Source organism: Rhodnius prolixus, unplaced genomic scaffold (genome assembly GCF_049639745.1).
Source record: "Rhodnius prolixus isolate KJV_2025 unplaced genomic scaffold, Rpr scaffold_3, whole genome shotgun sequence".
NCBI lineage: Eukaryota > Metazoa > Arthropoda > Insecta > Hemiptera > Reduviidae > Rhodnius > Rhodnius prolixus.
Genome location: NW_027411603.1, coordinates 27005309 through 27031272, shown reverse-complemented (window position 1 = coordinate 27031272; position 25964 = coordinate 27005309). Strand labels below are relative to the sequence as shown.

At 33.5% G+C, this 25964-nt stretch overlaps 1 protein-coding gene across 3 annotated transcripts; it reads right to left on the bottom strand.

The window, feature by feature from the left end:
• Positions 1–1413: 1413 nt before the first annotated feature.
• LOC141452631 (uncharacterized) lies at positions 1414–25654 on the bottom strand. 3 transcript variants are annotated; one of them, XM_074124959.1, is made up of 22 exons: positions 25508–25654; positions 25253–25325; positions 25036–25178; positions 23801–23948; positions 23027–23089; positions 21810–21929; positions 20319–20386; positions 19228–19279; positions 18551–18669; positions 17267–17418; positions 16042–16374; positions 15910–15959; positions 15471–15840; positions 15232–15266; positions 14414–14504; positions 8561–8664; positions 7576–7627; positions 6727–6761; positions 6520–6583; positions 4151–4188; positions 3978–4065; positions 1414–2538 (listed from the first exon to the last, which is right to left on the bottom strand). In XM_074124959.1, the coding sequence occupies exons 1-22, from the start codon at positions 25511–25513 to the stop codon at positions 2490–2492; spliced, it is 2253 nt and encodes a 750-aa protein (XP_073981060.1). In that variant the 5' UTR covers positions 25514–25654; the 3' UTR covers positions 1414–2489. The 3 variants fall into 3 exon arrangements, with proteins under 3 accessions (XP_073981060.1, XP_073981061.1, XP_073981063.1); XM_074124960.1 differs by having other exon boundaries at positions 23027–23086; XM_074124962.1 differs by lacking the exon at positions 1414–2538 and adding an exon at positions 2618–2815.
• Between the last annotated feature and the right edge of the window lie 310 nt (positions 25655–25964).

Genomic DNA, 25964 nt, shown 5'->3' with positions numbered 1-25964 from the left:
AAAGTTGAGCCAAATGTCACAGATACATACTAGATGAAGAGAGTTAAGCGTTTTTTTTTATTTTTGAGAAAAAAAAAACTGACATTTAATACAAATGGCCTTTCTTTTGTTAATATATGGATGGAAAAATTCACAACTTTAATATTCTGTGTGAAATGCGTCGCATATTCCCGGAGAGGTTTAATGCACTTCGCGTTCTCTGATTTTTCAAGAAATGTTACACTTATACGAAAGAATAAAACTGAGCATTAAAAAAGATTGCACATGTATGGATATAATGTGGTTTTCAAATGTTGAAGCTCGGTGTCTAAAATAATGTTGAAAGTCAACAACTGGTCAACTTATAGTAAGCGATTTTGTAAAAACAAATATTTCTACTTAAAGAAATCTGAGTACACTTTCTTGTATTCAATTTTTTTCTTAGGGCGCGTCAGCATCAAAGTTAATGCTTGGAGCTTTTCAACTTTTTCCGATCTTTGGACAATTTTTCTCATCAGACAACATTAGCCAAACAGTCAGCTGTAATAAGCACCTAGGAAAAGAAAATTTAAGCACAGACATCTGTATTTGATCCGGGATCCACGAAGAAACCTAGTGCGCGAACCACGGACTTTTATTAAATATAACATAGAATACCAGTATCTTCAGAAATTGAGTTTATTTCAAAATGCAAAAAGTATTTTAATATAAAAAGTATGGCGGAAGCCAATGCCAAACAAAAAAAAAAAAAATTAATATATATCGTTAAATTAATTTCCATTTAATAAAGAGCATCAATCATCTAAAAATTTATATATAATTAATTTAATATCAGTTTGGATGATTTAATTTACCTTTTACTTACTTACCGAAGGGTTACAACTGATATTTATTTGCTAGAAGCTCTCTCTTTATTGCTATATCCTTTGAAACTGTTTTGATTTAACGTTAGGTTTTGTTTCTTTTATTGACCAGTAGCATCATTCGTCTAATATTACAATATTGGATGATTTAAGTGAGCACTTTATAAGTTCATGGATTTTAACTTATGAATTTGTGCCCACTCTAAGTTTGCTACCCACGGTAAAAATATTTTTACTTAAAACAATGTAGACCTAAAGAAGAAAATCATATTAAGTTTACCCATATAAGGTTTGAAACTTTATTAAACCAATTTTAATATATAAAAATGTAAAGTTTAATTATTGATCATTATTTTTGGTGATTGGTTCATTGTTTCTATATGATAAAATAACTGCGGATTACTTACAGTACTAAAACATTTAGCAAATGTAAAAAGACTAGTTTAATGCTCAAAAATAAACAGTTTAAAACCAAATTGGATTAAGAAAAGGTCAAGAAAGCAATACCCATGATTCAAACAATTACAAGTAACATTAAAGGGACTGTGATAAAACTCAAGAGATCAACTGCTTTCTATTTTTTACATATATATATTTATTTCAGTAATTATTTACAACTTGATTATGATTACACCCAGTGACTTTTACATTTTTTGTTTGGGAACCCTAATCATCTAAAACATAATTCATTCAAATAGCATCAAGATATTCAGACCAAACTACTTTTAAAACGATTCTTTAAGGGGGAATATTGTGGGTATACATATATTTTGGAATAAAGTCAGATATTAAAAATATTGTTTCTCGCTTTGTAAATATATTTGAAATATTCACTAGTTAATATTCTAATTAAATCCTTGAACCCTTTCTTGGAATACAAAACAGATACGATTCCTTTCATTGACATGACATGATTTTTTATTCTCTTCCCAAGGAAGAATTAGTATCTGAACATCACTGAATTGGGAATAGAAGTAAGTGCATCAAGAATGAAATCTGATGGAAAATCAAATCCAAAAATAAAACGATTTGTTTCATTTCATCCAGCAAGATGTCAAGAGCGAAAAGAACATTGTAGCGGGATAAAGAGTTACAGAAATAAATAAAATGGTTCAGTTTGTTATTTTACAACTTATACATCCAAAAATATCGAAGTTTTATGATTTAATGGAATATTTCAAAACTTAAAACAATATTAACATACTGTTCAAACTGATCTGTAGCACTACCTATTATTTCAACTTTAATATTTTTTCCAAAATAGATATAATACTAAAATGTAAATCATAATTAAAATTACATATCACTTCTTAGTCAGAGAAAATCTTACTGAAACGTATAAGATATTTTTATTGTAGGAAAGAACTTCTTTGGTCACTAGCGTAGATCATAATTTTTCGAATTGACTATTTAATTTTTGATGACTTAATCATATTGAAGACAATTAAATTCCAACTTAATCATTTACTTATTCCTCTAGGGTAAAATATAACATATAATTATTCCTGTTTCTTTGAAGAATTATTAGGACCGCAATTTTTCATTTGAGCGGTAACCTAATTTATTAGGAGCAAACTTTTTTACTAGTTAATTTTTACAGTTTTTAAAATAATGTACACAGCTGCAAGATGTATTTACATTCATTATTCATCGAGGCTTTCTTAATCCTTTTTTTAATATTTTCTTCATTTCTTTCCTAAAAAATAAATATTATTTTAAGAATTAATTTAACACTCACAAATTCACCCACATACACAGGAAAGTTATCTCACTAACCAGTACAATTTCTCTATTATTGAGTAGCCAGTAAAATAATCAATGCCGACTAATTCACATGGCTATCAAGACAGAAGGGAATTCTACTGTAGGTTTGGCTGTATAATATAACATTTGGTACCTATCTGGCAGGCAGGCGAAGCCGCATATTCTACTCTATCAAAAAACTCAAACTATCAAAAAATAGAGTTCGTTTTCTGCAATATAAAGTTCTATTTTAATCATTTGATAAATTAGTATTAATTGTTTAATCTTCAGTATTGCGTTAATAAACTTGAGGAATAAAAACTATGTAAGTATATTTGGCATTTTTGTTTTTTTAGTCAAATTGAACCTTTTTTCAACCAAATTAATTTTTTGAGAATGAAATAAACCTTTTCTCATTTAAATGCAATTTTTTCTCTATAAAAGTAAACTTATTTTCAACCAAATAAACGTTTTTATGTACACATATATATATATGTATAATTCTATATAGGGTAAATCAGTAAGTAATGTCCATGGGCCTACTGTGTATATTACATCTTAAGTGGAGTTCAATTATGTATTGGCCAACTTCATATTATCCACGGTTCTTGAGTGACGTCACTTTTTTTTTTTTAAACATTACTTTTTTGCAATAAAAATGTTATTACTCAGAAAGTTTTAGTCCGAATTCGATTTTGATAACACGGTTAGAAAGTCAGATAAATTTTCTAAAAACTGACAACATTACGAAGCAAAAGTTATCCTCCAAACAGCCTTAATCTTCTTCCGAATACGGGAAAAATAAAAACAATCAAAAATTTTGAGAAAACTCATTAGGCCCTTACATGATCATTATCAGACCAAGGTGCTGGCACTTTTTATACAAGTTTCCTTGTTTAATGGGCTTTCAAACGGTGTATCATTTTCCAGGATTCCTTTTATCTTCGTATGAGAAATTACGTTTGTTTTGCAAGAAAACGTGTTCACGAGCACTAACAGTGTTAGTTTATCAAGTTGTTTAATTCATTGAAAACTCTTCTAGGTGGACCAGTAGTCAATTTTTAAAGTAGATTGTTTTAAAATAAGGAAGTCAAAGTTTTAAGGAAGGAAGTTTTAGTACAAGAACCTCTCTAAGCAATAACTTAACTTTGTAACTTCAAACACGAATTCTAAGTACATATCTACAAAATTTAATTAAATGAATTTCTTTAGGAGTGACAAGCACCGTTTTCTTAAAAAATAATGTTACTTAGAAGTTAAGCTTTTATGTTTATGACATCAAATATAAATATTTTTAAGTTAAAAAGTTTTATTTTTACCAGTAGAACTTAAATGTGTTTTTGTTTAGCAAACAAAACTACTCCATAATAAAAGCTCGCCATTTTTACTTACCCTGTAAGAGGTTCATCACGGTAAACGACAATTTTCTTGACTCTAGTTGATGTCCTCTTACTGGTAGCAGCAGCTGAATTCTCCAAATCTAAAATTTATGAAGAAAGAAAACAATTTCTTTATAATGAGACGCATTTGAAAAATGATCAATTAAAAAAATATTCAAAAGTTACCTAAAGAACTAGTTGATTTAAATTCACTATCAGCAACACTGGAACAATCAAGATTTAAGAAACATTACTAAGTGAATTAAAAAAAAACTGTGGCTGAGCCATGGACTCGGCCGTGTGTTGTACGTGAATTACGTTTACGTACCGGGTTACATTTTTTATATAAAATATTTTTATTTAGTATTTAGGATGAAATCAAGGAGACAAATAATTACTGTGTTACAATATAACTTCATTAATTATAGGACTTGCTGAGCATGAAGTCAGGCAATGAGCGGTTTTGTGAGACATCAACATTAAAGTCTCCAACTATCATAATTGGTGTAGTAGGTCGTAATCGGGTATAATTTTAGTTGATGTTTTTTGGAATATTTTAACAACGATCGTAACATAAAGAGTTTAATTTCTACTAACCGCGCTACCGGAACAAGACCGCACTACGGTCAAACTGAGTCGTCTTTCGCGATGGACCCTCATTGACCGTATTCAACAGTGCCCGGATGGATATACACACACACCCGAGTACGGATTTGAAGATGCCATTGGCCTTTACGTTTACTAGACAGACATCACCAGCTTTGTGTCTTTCATTTCCAAATAAATTTCCGAAATGTCAACGTTAACTCTATTACAATCAGTGAAGCTATTGATGTTACCGTATATGGCGACTCCACCGCCTTTGCGACTTTTACCATTCGATTGTTCTTGAGAAGCCCTTTCCAACCGTATACGATCTCTGTATTTGGTTTTGGCTTTTCGACGCATATAGGCCGACATTATATTTTTTGATATTTTTTTATTCTAACACGTTATTATATTAACTGTCACTATTTTACACTAATGTTTTATATACAATCGACAGAATGTGACGACAGCTGACGATTAAAACTTAAACGAACATCGTGGCTTCTCCGAGTCAAAAGTTATACTAATTGCAAATCTCGATACGCAGCAAAATGATCTCAAAATGGCGGCGCTTTCCCCTCCACCGCGCGCGATGCGTACAGTCCTCGCTTATCGTAATGAACTCTTTGATCCTTTAGCTACCCAGTGGTCTAATTTAATTTTGGATGTAGACGATAGATTCGAAATTATAATGCCAAAATGTATCCCCCGATTTTGTTATCATTAGGTTTTTTGGATTGGCACCATATGATTCAAATTTAAAGACGTATTCACGTCAAAAATATGCCCCAAAACACGACACCATTTCTCAAGTTACTACAAATTTTTCTACTCTTTCGAATTAAAGATACCTTTAAGTTCGATCTTCATTTTTCAAAATTTTCTCGAAACATCTTTAAATACTTTCCTTTAAACTACCGTTATTACTTCTTCATCTCTACACATTTACAGTAACTTTCTAATCTTGGTGGAATGTTGATGCTCTCTGGTCAAATTTATCTTCACTTCTGCGACCTTGATGGTGTAATGAAGGGTTACTGGGAACTAGTACGCTAGCTACTCTCCTTTAGGCTGATGAGTGAGGCCGTAGGGCACTTTCATTGGACTCACACGTGGTGCAATCGGCCCACTAACAAAGACCTTACAGCCTTCTGAGGGGTACCTTTTTTTAAAAAAACCTGCGGCACTGAAACTTATGAACTGAAGAGTTCAACTACGTCTACAAGCTCTTGCTCTTGCAAGATAAGTTATACAAATTAATCCCTCTAGTCTCCGGTGGTCAGGGCAAACAACAAGTCCCTCTAGGCGGTTCGTCGGGACTGTCAGATTGTATTGCAATCTCTAGTCCGCGTTATGAGGCCTCCGGCACTTTATCTTTCTTTCTGCGCAGCAGATGAACTCCGCGTGCTTTGCGAGTTCAAGAATACTGCCACTCTCCCATTGTTACTACCATAAATTAAGTTACACAATTATTACTCGCCAACGTTTTCAAGCAAGAAACCAATTGTCCACAATATTAATTTTAAAATGAAATTAAACAGAAAAGCACCGGGTACTTTCATACATAAAACTTTCAGAAATATTCAAAGTGGAAGCTTGTTTCATGAATTCAAATAAAATCTATATTTTTATAAATGATATGTATGTGCCAGTTGTCATACTACCCTTGTCTGCTTACTTTTATTTCTTTTTGTATTTCATTATATTTAGAATTACATTGTATATACTTATTTATACGTTTAGCAAATTTTAATGTATATTTAACTATATTTTCGGACTTGAAGAACCTCAAAGACGTATGGTAAAAAAACTCTTTTTTAAAAATTAGACACTGTTGCAGAAATACCTCTCAACAGCCGAAACAGAAATATACACATATAAATACCTTATACTAAAAATGAAACAATAATTTTCCTAAAAATAGAAGAAGAAGAAGAAGAAAAAAAAGATAATTTGATTTTCAGTACCATTTTGAATTCTTTGGAGACGCCCTACTTATTTTGCTCATTCTTTTTTTAACTTGAGTACATCCTGCAACAAAAAAAGAAGACAGGTTTTTCATTATTCTTATAAGATAGGTAAGAAGTGACGAAAAACTGATTTTTCAATTCCATTGCATTTTTAAATTTGTCACACTATCTGATAATAGTACAGTGTTGGAAAAAATACTTCACCTTCACTTAAGTCTGCACTAACCGCTTCCAAGATTCTGCAAAATTTCAAATGATATTAAGATTCAACCTTCATGTTTTAACAGTATTTATTATGAATTTTGTGTATTAAAAAAACTGTAAGCTATGTAATAATCAAATCCTGAATTTGCCCGAATATACTCATAAGTCAATTCCCAACATAGCCAAATACTGTCCATTAAAACAATTATAAATTTTAAACATTTTCTATCATTAACTAAATTTACTAAAAAAAAAACCTCTCATCCTTTGTTATATTACGCAGTTATACTTCTACCAAAAACTTTTCATATTATTTTTCTTTTGTTAAAAAAAGTTGTTACTCTGTTTTTGTAAGCTAAATTGGATTTTTTTAAGATTTTATACTTTTTCTTAACAGTAAAGTAAAAGTGATAAATTTAATAATCCTGTAAAAATGACTTTTTTTAACTATAAATAAATTTGTAAACAATTTTTGAGAATTTTAGTGTTTGTCCACTGTTCTGAGATGGAAAATGAACACAGTATTTTCAAAAAGTCTTGGTGAAATATTCTGTGATTAAAGACAGGAAATAATAAAATGTGAAAAGTTTTTAAAGTTTTTGTATCGATTCTTATTAAAATTTTGTTTCTTATGAATTATGCCCATTTTTAATTTTTTTTTTGCTTTATTACAGGTAATTTAATATAAATTAATGACTTTTCCATTTCCTCGAAAATTAACTACATTATATTCAAACACTACTTATATTCAAACACTATCGATGTTGGAACAAATAAGTTTTTAACTCTCAACACTTAATTCAACTCTTTATTAGTTAAGTATAAAATGTAAGGCATTCATTCACTCACTTTATCGAAGGTTTTTTGACTCTAGTTGATCTGGGCCTTTTTACTTCTCGAACTGTTAACAAAAAAACAAAATAAATAATTATTCGTACATTATAACTGATTTAAGGAAAACTGTAAAAGTTTATTTTATTACAAAGTAAATTTTACGTATAATACAAAACATACAATATTACATACACTACAATTAATTATATACAATAAAATAAAACTAAGTTTTATGTAAATAGTTGTATTTTATGTAAATAGTTGTATAATAGTAGTGATATTCTAGTGATAAGCACCTAGACGAAGCTGGCTCTATGGCAAAAGCCAATGCCAAAAAAAAAAAAAAAAAAAAAAAAATTATTCTACTTTTGCACAATTTAAAATGATTTTGCTTTGTTTCATGAAAACATTTTGTTTGTAATCAAACAAAATTCTAATTATTCTACGCGACACTTATTCAATAAGACGTTGATTACTTTTATCTAATATTACCTTATTATCTCATAAAGTAAAACATAACAAGTACTTATTTAACTAAAATATATCTACCAATATTTAATTATTTCATTGTGGGGAATCACGACGAAAAAAGATTCTATTACTTTTTTAATTAGTTTAACAAATACAGACTGATTATCTAGTCATTTATATTTACATATCCACTTTGGACATCTAGTTTTTGAAATTCCCTACATCCAGCACATTTCAACATACCAAAGGTTCTGGTTATTGACCATTACCCAACCAACCCATTCTGATACTTTCGACATTCGTATGACAGATTTCTAAGTAGATTCGCACAATGTCTTCATCCGCAATTTGTCTGGTTCAAGGAACAGCTAACAAGTGAGTGACCGCGTAATACTAAAACATCCCTTTCACCTCAATGGATTATCGAGTATATAAACTTTTGAAATATGAATAATCAGCGACATAACGACTGTAAAAGTGCTGATGCAGTAGAAATTTAAAATGGTTTTTCAATTTGAACATAAAATACCTAATGATGGCGATTCATGGCCAACAGGATGTTCTTCATGTGCTTCAATTGCGGAACTTCCTTGTGCTGTTTCATTAATAACTATCCCTGGCTCTGGTAATACCCTAAAAAATATAATGAATAATTCCATAACAGCAATGTAGATATGAAACATACAAAGAACATAAAATGAAAGACATTCGTCTTTTAAAAGTATTCTGAAAATTGTATAGGCGTAGAATTGTAAGACTAATCTATCTCAGAAACTAGCCTCAAAGACTGTTTTGGCCAGCTAAATAATAATTGAATTTGCGCTGGTTTTTAAGCAGATAGATGCTTTAGCGGGGTCGATTCGTCGATTTGCAATTGCCGTTTATTCTTAAATTATAAACTTTTCACTCTAGATTAACTTTCCACTTTGGCTTGGTAATTGCATTCCTTAACTTGGAATGTTAAGTAATACCTATGAACGCGTAGGCGTTTACACCCATTAGGCGGGGCTTAATCCGTACCTCGCGAAAGCGGAAGTAGAGCAAAGCAAAGACCTGCAAACACTAACAATTAAATGAATGAAAATAGATTAAAGAAGTAGGGAAAAGATAGGAAGGAGGAACACTTACCCTTTGCTGCCGGAAATGGAGATCCTGAAGCGCAGTGCCAGAGCTATATTGACGAATGCGGAAATGGTGAAGGTATATATATATATATATGTGTGTGTGCGTGTATGGGTGTGTGAAGCTTAGCGTGGAGGATGAGGGAACACCAGGAAAGGCGTAAAGAGAGAACAGAACTTGAGGCACAGGAAGCGGGTTCAAGGAGTGGCCCGCGAGGCGTAGAATAGCAGGATGTGGTGTCCCTTGATGCTAATCGGACGATTGCACTCGAAGACAGACAATGCCCAGCGGAAGCGAAGCGTGGCAGCGTATGATGCAATACTTAGCGTGGGTTGGTGACAGGCACAGAAAAAGTACAGGACTGATCTAGGCATTAGCAGAAAGCGTAGGTAGGGAGAGAGCGGGTTGCTAGCACATAACGGAATTCCCCGACTCTAGATGTAGACGAAGTGGCGGGCCAGCAGCGCGGAGGTGGTCACTCACACACAGCTCCAGCCCTCGCCAACGTTGCCAAACCGATTCCTATTTTTGGTTTTCTAGATTTCCGACTATATATTCTGCCCGCCCTGAAGACTCGGCTTCAGAGATTTCTGCGTGGGCAGGGAGAAGAGCTTGATTAAGGGTCGACGGATCACCCCAGAAGTAGTGTGCACGTCGGCGACGCGACTGACCGAATCAGGACCAGGATTCAAAGCGGTGATGCGCTCTAGTGGCCTTTGGCAGGGAGGGAAGTGGTCCTGGTTGATGAGGACAAGCATGCCCGGGTGAACCTTCGTGCGCCAACGCTTCCAAAAGTCCTGTTGAATACGGTCAATGAGGGTCCATCGCGAAAGACGACTCAGTTTGACCGTAGTGCGGTCTTGTTCCGGTAGCGCGGTTAGTAGACGGAACACGAGGATGTGTCCCGAAGTCAACGGCTCGGGGTCCGCGGGATCCGAGGAGATGGCACACAGTGGCCGGAAGTTCAAGATCTCCGAACGCGCGTGAGATGTTACTTAGCGGACTTAGTGGCGGCCTTCCAAAGGCCACCGATGTGCAGCTATACGGGGTTATGTACTGCCAGATCCAGGTGGCCACTGCGCATCGCGATTAGCAGCGGGGTGGCGACGAGGGCGCCGAGGAACACGCGGGGGCCTCGGAGAGGCGGTCTAGATAGACCAGCGTATGGTGGGGCGTCCGCAGAAGAGGCTACGATAGGGTGAGCTACACGCGGGGATGTGGTGCGCCGCGGACCCGCAATTGTGGCAGAGTGTCGCTTCGTCCACGAAGACGAGGCGTTGAGGACCAAGAGGGCCTTAAACCGCGCACATTGCCGAATCGAATGCCTGCCACCCCGGCAGTACGCGCAACGGTACATTTTCTGCGACCCAGGTGTTGGAGGGGGATGGGAGGCCACGGATCGGAAGGCGGGGGAGCGAAGGGAAGACGCTCACTCTCAGGAAGACGGCCTGGGAGCCGGAGGAGGCCGTGACGGAACCCGCGCGGACGCGGAGGCCTTGCGGGGAGGAGTCGGGGAACGAGGACGTGGTGAGCAGAGAAGGGCAAGGCGCAGCGCGCGCAAGGTGTTCCACAGGAACACCTTGAGGTGGCCCACCGTGGGAAACTCCACATCCACGTGAGAACTCTCAAATTCGCGTAGCGTCTCACCATCGACGTGGCGCGCGAATAGAGCAAAAACCAGAAACGAGGCCAGGTCTGGGGCCCGGATTTCCAGTAGCGCTTCCGCGCTCGCCATGCCCTCGGAGAGCAAGAGCTGTAGATGCTCCGCCGATGGAGTGGTGGGCGGGGGAGGCAGGGTCAGCAGCTGAGAAAGAAGCTGATGTGCAAGCAGGCGTTGGTTATCGTACGCTTGGTGCAACGTGTCCCAGGCCGCCTGGAATTGACCCTCCCTCACAGGGATGTTCTGAATGGTGGCTATGGCGTCGCCCTGCAACGCATCGCGCAGGTAGAGCAGTCTTTCCACATCCGTGAGGTCAGGCTGGTTAACCACCAGCGCGGTAAAGGTATCGCGGAATGCGACCCAGCGCCGAAAGTCCCCATCAAAATGGGGAAGGGGAATCTGTGGGAGGCGGGCCGCGAGGCTATGAGTAGCGGGATGGGTTGGAGCAATGGGGCAGGTAACAGCGAGAAGGCAGCGTATTTGCTGGTGGAGCGTCTTCACTTGCTGGATCCCCTCCAGCAACTCCTCCTCAGAGAGGCCCTCAGGAAGGTGCTCAGCCTCCATATAAGCATCTGCGCGTTGCATAAAGGCCGCGTGCTCCTCCTTGGCCGCCTCGCGGAGCGCAGCGAACCTAGCGGCCGCTTGCGGATGTTCACCGGGAATCTCGTCAATTTCCGCCCGAATACCATTCAAAGACATCCGGGCGCCCTTCACCATTCGGCGGAAGACGGAGTGCGAGAGCGCATTGACTTCATTATCCTGTTTTTTGGCCATTGTGACGAGGGATCAAGAAGGCGTGAGGCTGAAGTGGACAGTGTATATATATGTATAGATCCGGCCCGAGGACCAAAAAGGCGGAGCGTTTGGTGGGGCTTAATGCATACCTCGCGAAAGCGGAAGTAGGGCGATGCGAGGTCCTGCAATCGCTAATAATTAAATGAATAAAAATATATTAAAGAGGTAGGGCAAAGATAGGAAGGAGGGAACACTTACCCTTTGCTGCCGGAAGAGGAGATCCTGAAACGCAGTGCCAGAGTTATATTGGCAAATGCGGAAATGGCGAAGGTACAGGTGTGTGTGTGTGTAAAGTGTAGCGTGGAGGATAGAGGAAACACTTGGAAAGGAACTTAAGGCACCGGAAGCGGGTCCACGGAGCGGCTCGCGAGGCGTAGAACAGCACGTTGATGCTAATTGGATGATTGCACTCGCAGACAGAAAATGCCCAGCGGAAGCGAAGCGTGCCAGCGTATGATGCAATTCTCAGAATTCTCAGTGAGGGCTGGTGAGTGGCACAGAGAAAAAGTACAGCACTTACACTGGCAATAGCAGAATGCGTACTAGAATGGTAGTAAGGGGGAGAGCGGGTCGCTAGCACATAACGGGACTCCCCGACTATAGGCGTAGATAAGCGACGAAGTTTGTGGTGGTGAGGGGGTCACAAATACACACACACAGAGCGCAAGCCCCGACAACGTTGCCAAACCAATTCCTACTTCTGGTTTTATATTTCCGACTAAACAATACCTTTAAGGCAGATATAAACTTCGTCGATGCAATATATTCAAAGTGAAATATCCTGATGTGAAGTCTGCTCAAACGTCATTCATCAAAATGCGTGTTATGGTTGCAAAGGGCTCATTGCTAAACTTAGAGCTGTTGATGCAGTCAATATTTTTTTATAAGCAGAAGCACAGTTACAAAATATCAAATGATCGTAGCATTAAAATTTCTCATTTTTGCTGGCCAATTTTCAGTTCCTCTTAAGAAAAAAAAAGTAGACATTAGGATCGTGTAGAATTTTCGAAATCAAGTATTTACTTGAAACATCTAACTTGAGATATTCAAATCGCTGGAAACTAAAACTTCACTTTTAATTTGGGTATTAATCGGCTCAGAGCGGTCAAGATCTCTTAAAAGCCAGAATTTGGAATTTTGACATTTGTTTCCTTTACGTTCCCGATACAAAGTTGTTCTTGTGGAGAAAGAAACGTACTTCCAGCGAAATTCAGAGACTTTTTAGTGAGAGAAGATGTGTTAAACGTTCCTCTAAATCGTCCTTTGTGGGCTAACTATGATCCTGTCAGTTTATGCTATTAAAGAAAGTTAAATGTGTTGCTGAATTTGCCATTTTGAAAATCATTTCTCAACCGTCACATTATTGATAAAAAATTGTTCACATATTTGTGGTTTTCTTTGAGTTGTTTTTATATTTCCTTTAAACTATGGATAATAATTGCACACTTGTACTTCTACAAATTTTGATGGAACATTTTTATTTTAAGAGAAAATTCTAAAAGTATTTCTTTGGAAATGGAAAAGCAAACATCCCTTTAAAGGCCCTATAAAGGGACGTATACTATATACAATAGTATTATGGTGTATTATGAAGAGTTATATTTATTGCTGAAATACCGAATGGATTTTCAACCTTTTCGAATTTTCTAGTTAAAGGCTCCTGTGATTTTTCTAGAACCCAGAATCTAGCAGAATAGTCACTTGCTGATGATCATCTTATGTGCCGATTTGCTGGTGGATTGTGACTTAACATTGTGAAACTCATCCTCAGATAATATTATTATCCTCAGATAATTAATAGCTGAGGATAACTCAGACTTGATAATATTACAGGCATGATAAGAAGACATTACACGAATGGATATTGTAGGAAGAACTTTTTCAAATTTTACTTGTATACTAAAATTTATTCACTGGTGGTAAAAGCATTGTTTGAAATTTATTTTTATCGATAGGCTTGTATTTTTATTGGTGGGGTGCAAAACTTGAAGCGGTGTGGAAAATATATGAAGGAACAATCTTGATCGTCTTTTGCTTGGTCAAGTATTTTCTACCCGATAAGGATTCGATAAACATCGATTCATCTGTGCAACTAATAAAAAGGAGTTATTAGAACAAAGCTGCTCATCTCATTGAATACATAACCACTCTAAAGCAAGGAGTTCATCTTCAAGAATCCTGTGGCAATGTGTTCGCAAATGTATCCACTAGTAATTAGTGTTCATATGTTACAATGAAATGCACTTTTGAGAAAACTTTAAACCGCATTACCATTCCCCTAAAAGTTTCTAAAATAATTTTTCTCCAGAAACTATTTTAAAAAAGGTTTAGATCTACATCTACTTTATATGAACATAATTATTTACAGAAAAAGGGGAACCTAAACATCGTAGTTAACCATCAGAAAGATTCTCATAAATAAAGTAAGCAACACTTTTATAAAAACAAATTAACGTCCTTAACATCGGCTAAAATCCATAAAGTAAATATTTACTTTTATTAAAAACCGCCAAGAAATCTTTAATTAAATTAATTTAAAAATCTTTTTCATAATTTGTGAGGCATTAAATTACAAGAGGAAAAATTTTAGGCAATGTCCAGAGAGTCTTCATTAAAAATCCAACTTATTGCTGCCCTATGTTTCGGAGCTTCTTGGAAGTTGAACTGTTGAGCATCTACTATACTAGATTTATTTTTTAATGAAAAAAAGTCTTCTTTGTCCAACATAGTTCATATGGTAATTTTAAAAGATAATATAGGAAAATAGTGAAATAGAATAGATGAAAGATATTTCAATAGGTTTACCTTGTACAAGTTACTACAGAATCCTCCTGAATGTTTGGTGTGTTACTGGATCTCACAATAAATGTTCTGCTGCTGCAAACACTATTAACTTCTGAAAGAATGTTAGAAACTTAGTAAATTTTTCGCAAATTTCTAATGTTTTACCGTTATACAAACACAAGACAAATATTTCATAGAATTGTGTGCCCAATCAGGTTTATTTTGCTTCTGTAGTTACTCCTTACGATGTAAGAGGCAGAGGAAAAAACCTATAATTTTATTAAATTGATTTGATAAATAATGTTGTTGGGCAAATAAATGTAAATTTTTATCCGCAGCATTTTTGATTTGAATACGAATTTATGTTCATTTGATACTTAATCCAACAACAAATACAAATGCATATCATCTAAACAAAAGGAAGAAACGAAAAGATAGATGGAATTGTATAAATAATTAAAAACAATACTTAAAACCAATTAAAAATTGAGAATTAAATTTGAGTTACCAGCACTCAACAAATGAAGTAACAATACGTTAATTATGATTTTTCATTACTGTTCACAATAGATATAACACTGTGTTCGGATTAAGGTTAAGAAATTGAATAATTCAGTAAAGTTAAAATGGCTACTACGGGATATTGAATATATATTATATATTCAACAAGTACTTTGTAGTGCCTTCGACAAGAAAATGCCGAAATTCCTAAACATCCCGATGAAAAAGTCAATTTTTTAATGCACTACTACCGTGAACATCGATTTTTGACAAGAAATACAAATATAATTAATATAATCAATTGGGATGCTAATATTAAGAAGAAGATTTGTTCTTACCACTAGCAAGAAGAAAAGCACCTCTCGATAAGGAACTATAAAAGTAAAAAAAAAATTTCAAGGTTAAAAATGTTGAAAGACATTTCAACTATAAATGAACAAAGTGTAAATGTTTTCTTAAAACTTGCCCAATTTTCTAAATAATGTGCAGGGATGACACATCAGATTTAAAGAAAAAACAAAAAATCCTATAGTACTGAAATATCCTAATTCTAGCTAATTAAAAAAGAGTTATTAACCTTTTTCTTTCAGAAGCTTTTTCAATGACAGTGCTAGAAGATATCTCATCTTTTTCAGTCTCTTCTTGTTTTCTCGTATTGTTGTACTTGTTCTTGGTCTCATCAATGATATTAGTGTCTTCATTATTTACAATATTCTCTGTATTTGAATGTGACAACAACGTACAATTATTCCCATTAGTTTCAATTTTGTATTTACTCGCTTTTTCGGCATTGTTCACATTGTCGGATAATATATTCAAATCATGGCATTTACTTGTACTTCCATTAATTGAATTTACTATGGAGTGCTTGCTTTGGTTAAAATTCTCTTCATTACTGTTTGCATTGAATTGTGTTAAAGATTCCTTTGCCAGACTCTCTTCAATACCTATTAAAATATAATTTTGGCATTATTAATATTTAAATAACTGAAGTTTTATATCAAAAATTTACTTACCATCCACTGATACTCCGGCATTTGGTATCAATGAAGAGACCTCAAAAAAACTTAAAAAAAGAAGATATTTTTATGAGTGTGATAAGAAATACTTAAAATTAAAAATGAAAATTATGTAATTTATTTATATACCTAGATTTGTTAGGTGTTCCCTTGTGATTAGATTTAGCATCCTCATTGCTAGGGCGTTTTCTTGAATTCTTATAATTCCATACATTTTCTTCAACGTGCTCTGAATTCGTAAGCAAAGTCGTATTCTTGCTATTCCTTGTGAGGTCTGCTTGTTTACTCTTATCTTTGTCTGATATTGTTCCAGAATTCATAAATTTGCTAATGGATTGACAATCTCTTTCTGTTTTAAATAACCCATTATTTGAACTCCTAGATTCTCTATCTTTATTGTCTTCTACCATTTTCTTAACGTTAGAATTTTGAGTTTTTGAATTCTCACAAGATCCAGAGGGACTAAAATTAAAAATTAGATAAATAATAACCACAATAGAGAGCTAATTACTCTAAAATCGATCCGCAAAATAATAAAATAAAATAAATCAAGTGTATGACGCTAACAGCATTCCTTTCAATGCGCCAAAAAATAAAATAAAAATAAGTTCGGGAGTCTTTTTAGACGGAACGCAGGCCTTGGATCGTGTGTGGCACCCCGGATTATTGTTCAAACTAAAAAAAGAGTCTTGCTTCAACATACTATTTCATTCTGCGATCCTATCTTTCAGATATATTCTTTTTGTAAGTACTGGCTCAGCAATCTCTCCTTTTTCAACAGTGGAGACAAGGAACTTGGCCCTGTCCTCTACACATCATAAACATACCCTAAGCATCCTTCCATAATGCTCCGTAAATATGCAGATGACACAGCCATACTTGCTACTAGTAAACACCCTACGTCAGCATTATTTAATCCAATAAAGATAGATATCTTATTTTTGAAACATCTTGAATTGGTCTACAACCTTTCATATATACTCTGGATTTTATAGTGAGTGCCGCGCGACTTTGCTATCAATGCTTAAATGCTTAAAGCAATCGGTGTTTCAATCGACTTTGTTGCAAACATTTGAGTGACATAACATATTGCAAAAGCTCCCGTTTACTTCATTGGCAACTTAGGACATGTTGCAATCTACACTCACGCCATTGTAAATGGATGTTCTATGGAAATACAAAAATTTACTGGAAATAGTATATTTTTCTTCAGGACAGTTTCTCATGAGGAATAAAAGAAAATTAATATTACGCATAAAGCAAATTTTTGCGATTTAGTGCTAAATTATCTAAACTTTTATGTTTAAATAGTTAAGGAAATTAATAATGAAAAAGTACTAATCGGTTCACCTACCTCTCAAGATCATCTACCCCGCTAACTTTATGTGATTTTTTCCCTTTCTTCCTTTGTCTCAAAGTGATAGTTTCCGCAGAAAAAATGTTAATTCCGGACACTGAACTAGCTGATGACGTAGAAGGAGAGGTAAATGAATTATCTTTAGTTGGCTGAAATTAAATTAGTTATTACAGTAAAAATGAAAATTAATTTAGAAGTCAGCATAAAAAAGAACATAATTTAAAACAATTATACAACAATAATTATAACGTTCGCTACAGTTGATGCATCTTCCCCTCCAAAAATAATCAGTGAAGGATTCTGCTATTAGGGTACTGGAGGACCACGAGGAAGTCCCTCGCAAGCAAGTCCTTAGATTTTTTTTCTGGCTAGGAGCGTTTTGTCCGGTGGAAAAAATCATCTATAATATAAGGTCAGTTAACTATCCGTTAACCGCTGTACATGTTAATATACGATATATAATTCCTGTAAAATCTAAACTTGAAGGAAAAAAATATGTCGCAGCAATTTCATGTATGTATATGTCTGACTTTCAAAAACTACAGTTATTTATAGGAATAAATTTATCAATTCCTCCATTCCATGGTAGGATCTGTCCTACTATTTCCACCATCCAAAGTTTTTTATATCTACAGTTGTGCGCAAAGGGTTAATATTTTTAGAAATGATACGAATAAAGTTTTAAAAGAACCTATCCAAAAGATTTTTACAATTACAATTCTATTGAATTAAAAATAAATAGATGTAGGTGTTGGAGATTGAAGGAGTAATAATTATTAATAATAAAAATGAGTTTATAAAATAATAAAAAAAAAATGTAAATAAGGATTAATAATATAATATAGTTACTAATTAAATACCTTGTGGAATGATCACCATATTTAAGCCTAGATATAAAACAAGTATCAGTAAGAAAACAAATATTTTTAAACGATTCTAGAGTACTTTTCTACTATATTGGTGGAGTTATTACAAATAAAAACCAAATTAAAAGATCTTTTGCATCTGATCAATGTAGTCGTGCTTAAATGCATTAACATCTCATAGTGATAGTATGAAAGAGAAAAATGGTGAGCTAGTTTTGTGATGGGTACGCTAAACCCATTAGTTGCACCCATAATAACTCATCTGAAGGCTCTAGTAAAAGTAAGAAAGTAAAAGGGTTTTGGGTACTGAGTATTGTTAGGCTGGCGACAAGATCTCTAAACTTTTCTCAAAAAAATTAACAAGCGTAATACTACATATTTAATTCAAAATATTTGTGAAAAAAAAAAAACTTACAGTATAATTTACATTTAACCAGGATGTATTACTCAGGAGTCTAGAAACATCGCTTAATCTCACTACTGGTTCAGCATGCGCTTCTGGTATGAAATCACTCAGTTTCGAAGAAGCACTCCCTTAAAAAATACAGTCATTGCAATATTACAAAGTATGCCGCCCTTGCGATGGATAGGGGAGCTTTTTCGCCGGCAGAAAGAGTTAGGGTTGACTGGTCAAAGAGAAAACATATTTAACATAAGAGATACATCAGACGGCCCCCACATAGATAGAAATGCGATATACCTGTCTAGACAGGTTCCTAATTTAATTTTATTAAGTTCACACTGTACTTTTTCATTAATTGTAATTAGAATTGCAGTTTCTTTTCTAAATTGCATCCTTTCCAGAATGTACTTGTTGTTATCGATCCCTCAAAATTTTTTTAAAAAAAACCCTTTTTAATAAAATAAAAAATTTGAAGATGATCAGATCTACCAAAAAAATGGTACGAAACCGCCAAACGAATTTCTCTCATTTATTACATTTCATACATTTAATTCGCGCTAATAACCACTAAATCAAATCCGACCCAATGACAACTGCAATTATACAAGAAATTTAGTTCGTACATTATTAAATTAAATATTATAAATATAAATTAAGAAGATATAAAACAATATTTCTGGATAAATTACCTGTAAACTGCTGTGGAAGTTGTCCTCTTCTACCCAATCGAGTTCTAATTGGCTGAAATTCAAACATTTATTTTTCACTAATTAGTAATTTACAATGAAATAGATATAAATCTTAAAAAGTTTTAGGATGCTGATTGGGATCCGGATAGGTAGTAAGATGCGGACATTCTCTAGCTACCCTGTTGGATTTTATGGGCACAATGGTTTCCGTTTTGCTGAATCCGCAGGTGCATAGCAGAAACATAATTGAAGTCAACTTTTCTACACCTAAATGATGATGATGATGATGGGTCAGAAATGAATTTAAAAAAAAAAAAGCGTGCTACAATGGATACAATTAACGATACTTTTGGGTTACAGTCTTGGCAATTAGAAAGAAGTTAGAGAATAATCAGCGCTACATTTTAATGAAAATGTTTCATTAGAAACAGGTATCACTTGTGGGAATTAAGCGCAATAAACAGAATAGACGTGTTTTCAAGGATGCTGGACATGCGTCTTTCATATTATGAAGTGAGAAATAGAAATGATTTCCATCATTTTCTAATCAGATTTAAGGTAAGTTCATACCTAATTGCAATAAAAAAAGGTTTGATGTGAAATGCTCAATGGAACCGAAAACTAAGATAACAGAAACTTCTTTAATTTTTACTTTCAAGGCGAGGGGGATGCTAAGCACCAACCATATTTAAAAAAAAGAAATGTTTACAAATTTACATTTTTCTTAAGATGGCTAATTTTATTGGCGATTCTTATTTACTTTCCTCAATCTCTTATCCAGTTAAAACGAGAGCTCCACCCAAGCAACAATCAAACCATCAATTCCTTCAAAAATACTGCAATTAAATCCGCCATTACTCGCCAAAGAATTCGACCAGACCCTCTAGTTTCTAATATTCATAAATACAAAATTTGCCACTAAACAGGTATTTCAAAAATACAAGTATTTAGTATAATCAACAAGCGTCAATAGCGGGAACTAAAGAGAATGATATAAATCATCCTGAGAAAAAATAAATACGTATAAAACAACAAACGTAAACAATAACTTGCAGTTTAGTAACTAAGGTACTACCGCCCACATTACTTACTTCCGCCTCCGCGGTTTCTTCTGGTATAGGAGACAATTCACATCTCGTATCATCTGGCTTGCCAAGTTCTATATAAAAAATAATACAAATTAATAAAATATTAGTAACAAAAATGAATAAATAAATAAAAATATTTTAACATGACTCCAGAACTGATTCTGATTTATTTGCTAAGTAAGATAACAACCTCATACATAATCTCGCAAGAAAAGAAGTTAGCTTGGACAAATATTTGAATATTATGTGAAGGAATGATATTTAAATTAAAAAAAAATTAAAAGATGGATTAGATTTGTGAAGAGTGTGTTCAAAACCTAATCCTTTGCAACCAAAAAGATTTCTCTGACTCAATTGATAGTATTTATTCTTTCATAAACAAGAGGTCTGAAAATCACATGTCTATTGGTTTGCCTACGGGGGCCTACTTTACAAGCATCGTTGTATTGGTACCCTCAGCTCTATTTTCTTATCCTTCTGGTTTATATTAATGACTAAGAATGTCTATTAAAGCATTACCATCGTTACAATATACCAAATTCTTCAGATAAGTAACGTAAATTTGGGCATTCCACCATTTGCTTTGATTTGTTGCTTATTTCCTTTATCTTAAGATGACAAAGATTATAATCAGTAACGTGATCTTTTGGTTCCGCCATACCATGGCACAGTGGAAGTTCAAGTACAAGAACCCTTACTCCAATCTGTCAAGACGTTTTACGGAGGTAGAACAACAGATATGAGGAGCTCCATTCTGATCCTGACACCCAACTTAAAATTTAAAATATTGCTGTTAATACTTTTTAACACCGGAGTAAAATTTCAAATCTCCACACCATAACAAAAGTAATCTGGATGATTTATACACTTCGTTGGCATATCTAGTCACCACTTAATGCAACATAAAACTAAACAATTGTTGCTACAAAAAGATTTGAATACTAGCTCACTGTATGAATGCCGGGACAATACTGTCTTGTTTAAAAAGTATGACGCAAGAGGCTGATAGTTGCAGCATGTTTGTTCCATGGGTCATCATTCAATGTACGTTGGTTTAAAATAATTATTTTAATTATTATAATTGAAATATTTTATCTACAATACATTAATTGCGGCTTTAAAAATACGATAAATTTATGAAATGAATAACTAAAAAATAAATTGAGCAAAAAGTATGAGAGATAGAAAATATCTGTTGGCATATTTGAAATTAGCATAAAATATTACATTTATAACACAATAAATTATGCCAAAAAGTATGTGTATCACGGTTAGGTGGTTAACGTGAGTTCAGAACTGGCCCTCAGTAACGTTTATGCAAATAATTAAAAGATTATGACAAATAGCACGGTTGTTAAAATTTTAACGAAGTCTTGCAAGGTTTTAGTTAGCAATAAACATAAATTGTTGAAGTATCTTACTCAAAAAAAGTTTAATAAAACATGGAGAAAACAATTTTTTTTTAAAAAGAAAATTTCTCATTAAAAAATTTACCTTTTACGCCACCTATTTCATTAATCTGCAGCCTCTTTAAAGTGACAGTTGGATTACTGATCACATACCCCTTAACCATTGGGCTGACAGTTGCTTGATTTCTTTTTACTTCAACAGAATCTGAAAAATGTATAATTTATTGATTTTTAATTAAGGGCGCCATCATAGTCATCTAAATGCTTTGCCTGTGACATTATTTTCAGTCAACACTGTCCTTTACAACGAAGTCTTGAAGCTAACAGGATGAGAAAAACTAAAGAATGGACCAGTGGTATTCTTCCCCTAATTCAAAACAAGGTTACGAATGCAGAATAAAAATAGCTAAGAAAAAATAATAATCATTCTCATCCTTAAAATAAATATTTCTTAATTCCATGAATAATTTATGATGATAGGTAAAGATAATAGAAAATGGGGTACCTGAATAGTGGGGCTTTAATTATTTTTAGCAACTTCTATTGCATTATACCAAAAAATTCTTTGATAATTGCAATTAACAACGGTTTGATGAAAACGAATAGTTGAAATCCATACATAAAGCATCGTTGAAGTTGTATTCAATGGTTCCACGAAAACAAATACCCTCTGTGGTAGTGAGAGGAAGAGAAAGAATGAGTGTGAGAGTTATGCAATAAACCTGACAGGAATCAAAATACTAATCTCAGATATTTTAAGAGTTAATATTGCTTTCTCTTTCTACATCCAGAAGCTTTTGTATCTCACTTTCTGGTTTACCGGGAACTCGGTCTGAAGACCATCAGTGCACTGAAAGGCTCCAGATGGCAAAAGTTAGAAAAAAAAATTAAAAATAGAAAAAATTATCATGTTTAAAAAGTTGAAGCGCCTTAAATTAAAAAAAAAAAAAATCTTAAAAAAGTAACTAGAAATTTCATGATACAAATGAAAATTGATTTTACTTTTCTTAATTTTGAAGAATGAAAAGAGATTGTGAACTATTTGAACAGCACTAGAAATTTGAAGATCATAAACTTATTTTTGCTAGGGCTATTATTAAATTTAGCAAAAGTTATAAAAAAAAAAAAATTGATACTTTATTACAGAAAAATAGGCAAAACTCTAACCCGAAACGACGAATAAAAATGCTAATCCGAAGAATTCGTACTGAGAAAAGAAGTATGTAGGATTCCACCAACTTATTAGTTATAAACTAATTTATAGATAACTTTAATTTACAAAATTGTTTGCAGTTAAAATACCTGTTAAGTTGATTTCATTTCGAGATGAAAAGGGTGACGCCGCATTTGCAACTGGCCCTTCTGCTAAAAAGAAGTGGTATTATTGGTATTATTATTATTATACAAGTGACATTTTATCAAACGCAGCAAGCATTCTAAGTTGAAAAAAAAAATCTAGTGAATTTACTCTAAAGATAAGTGAGCTAAGATAAATGAGTCGGTAAGTGGTTTTCAGCTTATCTATCAAACTTTTCCTTTTTCTATTTCTCTTAAAATAGCAAGGTAAATCGTTCCACGCTATTCAGTAATTGAAGTGAGTCTAGAGAGATGACAGGTTTGAGTAGAAAAAATAAATAAATAAATTTATACGGATCATAAGAATTGACTCTTTCTTTTTACAAACCCTACAGTTTGACGGATTGATCAGTCCTGCACAAACATTGAAATCTGTTTCTAATCTTCTTTGTCTTTTAATAATCAAAAATCTCTTAGAAAACTTCATCTATTACAAAAATCGGTGATAGGTGTTTTAGGTTTTGTAGTGACCTTCAAGAGGAATGAAATGACTAGCAAGTACATTTTATTATACTTTACTAATCAACGAAAAAATTACAATAAATCGCGCATTAGTTTAGGGAAGGACAGAAAGAAGAAGTTAGTGAAACTTCAAGAGAAATGACACTAATCCATGCTTTTAAATCTACTACCTCCTCTATATTTTTCTCACAGTTTTAGATAAAATAATTCAATTTTTTATTTATTAATATTCTAAGAATAAAAAATACTTTGCCTTACGTTTGTAATCTGAAATGCCAGTTTTGATGTGGGTGATAATCTTTTTCAAATTCAATAACCCTTCCGATGCAGATCCTATCGACTTCAAAGCTGATAAAGCTTCCATATCTAGCTCATCCAAGTTAGTTCTGAATTTCACGCGATCATCCTGGAATTTTGGAAAATTATTGAAGTCAATTTGCTTTATAAAAACTTTTATAATAGTCCTGAAACTCTGTTTTTCTTATAAAAAGAATAGAGTTTCCTTTTAATTTTAGCGACTAAAAGATTAATTTTACTTCAACTTTGCATTAATTTTAATTCATTATCATAAGAAATTACGAAAAACAAAATAATGTAAAGAGAAACCATAATTGAGCGGAGTTTAGAAAGGAATTAGTGAAAAATTAAGTACTATTAATACTAATGTTAATTTAGGAGGAATCAGCTCAAAGGTTATTGAACTAAACTTAAGTGGAAATCTCGGGTTCCAGAGTTCATTTAGGTAACCTAAGATTTCCTCTTTTTAGACTTTCTTAGAGCTCAATCAATTTTAGCTTCACAACTTACATGTGTAAAAAACAAAATAATTTTAATGTTAATTTATTACTCCTCTGCAAAAAAAAAAAGTAGAATAGGATTCTGATTCTTTAGGAAAGGAATATATGAATAATTAGAGTTAATTTCTACATAAAAGAAAATTCTAACGTAATATAATAGCAGTTCTTTCCAACTTTGACGTGTTGAACTCTAAGGGATCGAATAACTGCGATTTAAAAGTACGCATTATGTAAGATGTGAAGTCATTGACAGATAAAATGAAAAAAAAGAAGATTTGGGCTTTAAATATATTAATGCCAAAGGAAAGATGCAAGCACAACATCAGATATGAAATTAACTTTAATGTAATACGTATATTATTGACAGTGATGACGATTTTTATTTTAATTAACAATAACAAAGAAATAACTGATAAAAGGAGTAATTAACGTACATACGTAAAAGGGTAATTATGGGTAGTGATATCATCTTAAGTAAAATTTTCAGTTTATTAGGGAAAGATGGAAGTCAAAGGAAATTTGTTCAAACGTGTACAAAACTTGGGTGTATGAACAAAAGGTGATAATGATCTGCTTTTGCATATGTATGTATAATATACGAGATAGTTTATTGAGTACAATTTATTGTTTATTACTGATTGGAAAGCTGCAATTCTTGAGAAAACTAAATAAATAAAATTCATCAATTATCCTTACTTGGGTATGATTTAAGCGTACAGCCTGTTCATAATTTATTGACATCAATTTGTTATGTTCGTTGGTCAAATTGGCCAATGCTACTTTGGTGTCATTCAGCTCTGCAACTAACTGATAATTCCTTTCTTCCAAAGAAGCAATAACTGCAAACAATTTTGTAAATTAAAGTTATCTATAAATTAGTTTATAACTAATAAGTTGGTGGAATCCTACTTACTTCTTTTCTCAGTACGAATTCTTCGGATTAGCATTTTTATTCGTCGTTTCGGGTTAGAGTTTTGCCTATTTTTCTGTAATAAAGTATCAAAAAAATATAAGTATTGACTGATAAATATATTTAGAAATTAATATTATTCCGCATAATCCTGTACACATTCTTTGTGGTTTATTTCATTAAAAAAAAAAAAAATTAAGATCAGGCGTACTTTTTAAACTGAAAACCTGAAAGTAACTATTTTAATTCTATACTCACATTCATCTTTAAAATATGATAAAAATCGTTGCTGTAACCAAAACTTCAATCAAACTGAACTGAACGAGCGCAAAGGTTTAGTCTGTGGTTTTTAATCATTGCTACCAACTACAAAATAACAATGATTTCAAAACTCTTTATTTGCTTTAAAAATAAAAAAGAATTCATCAAAATAAATGTATGAAATGAAATGTTAAGAGAGAAAGTTAACAATAGAAAACCATTTGAATAGAAATGTGGGGAGGGTTAGACAATAATATTGTCATCGAATTAGTGACTGATTAAGGAGCAGTTCATTTTACATAGGATTTCTCTAGTTGTAGAGAGCTTAATTACATTTTATCTCTACTAAAAACATTGAATAGTTCTCTTAGAAAAGTAAAGTATTGTTATTATATGTGATTAAAATCTGCAATGTAACTAACTAACTTTAATTCAAATAATATTTATTCTTCAG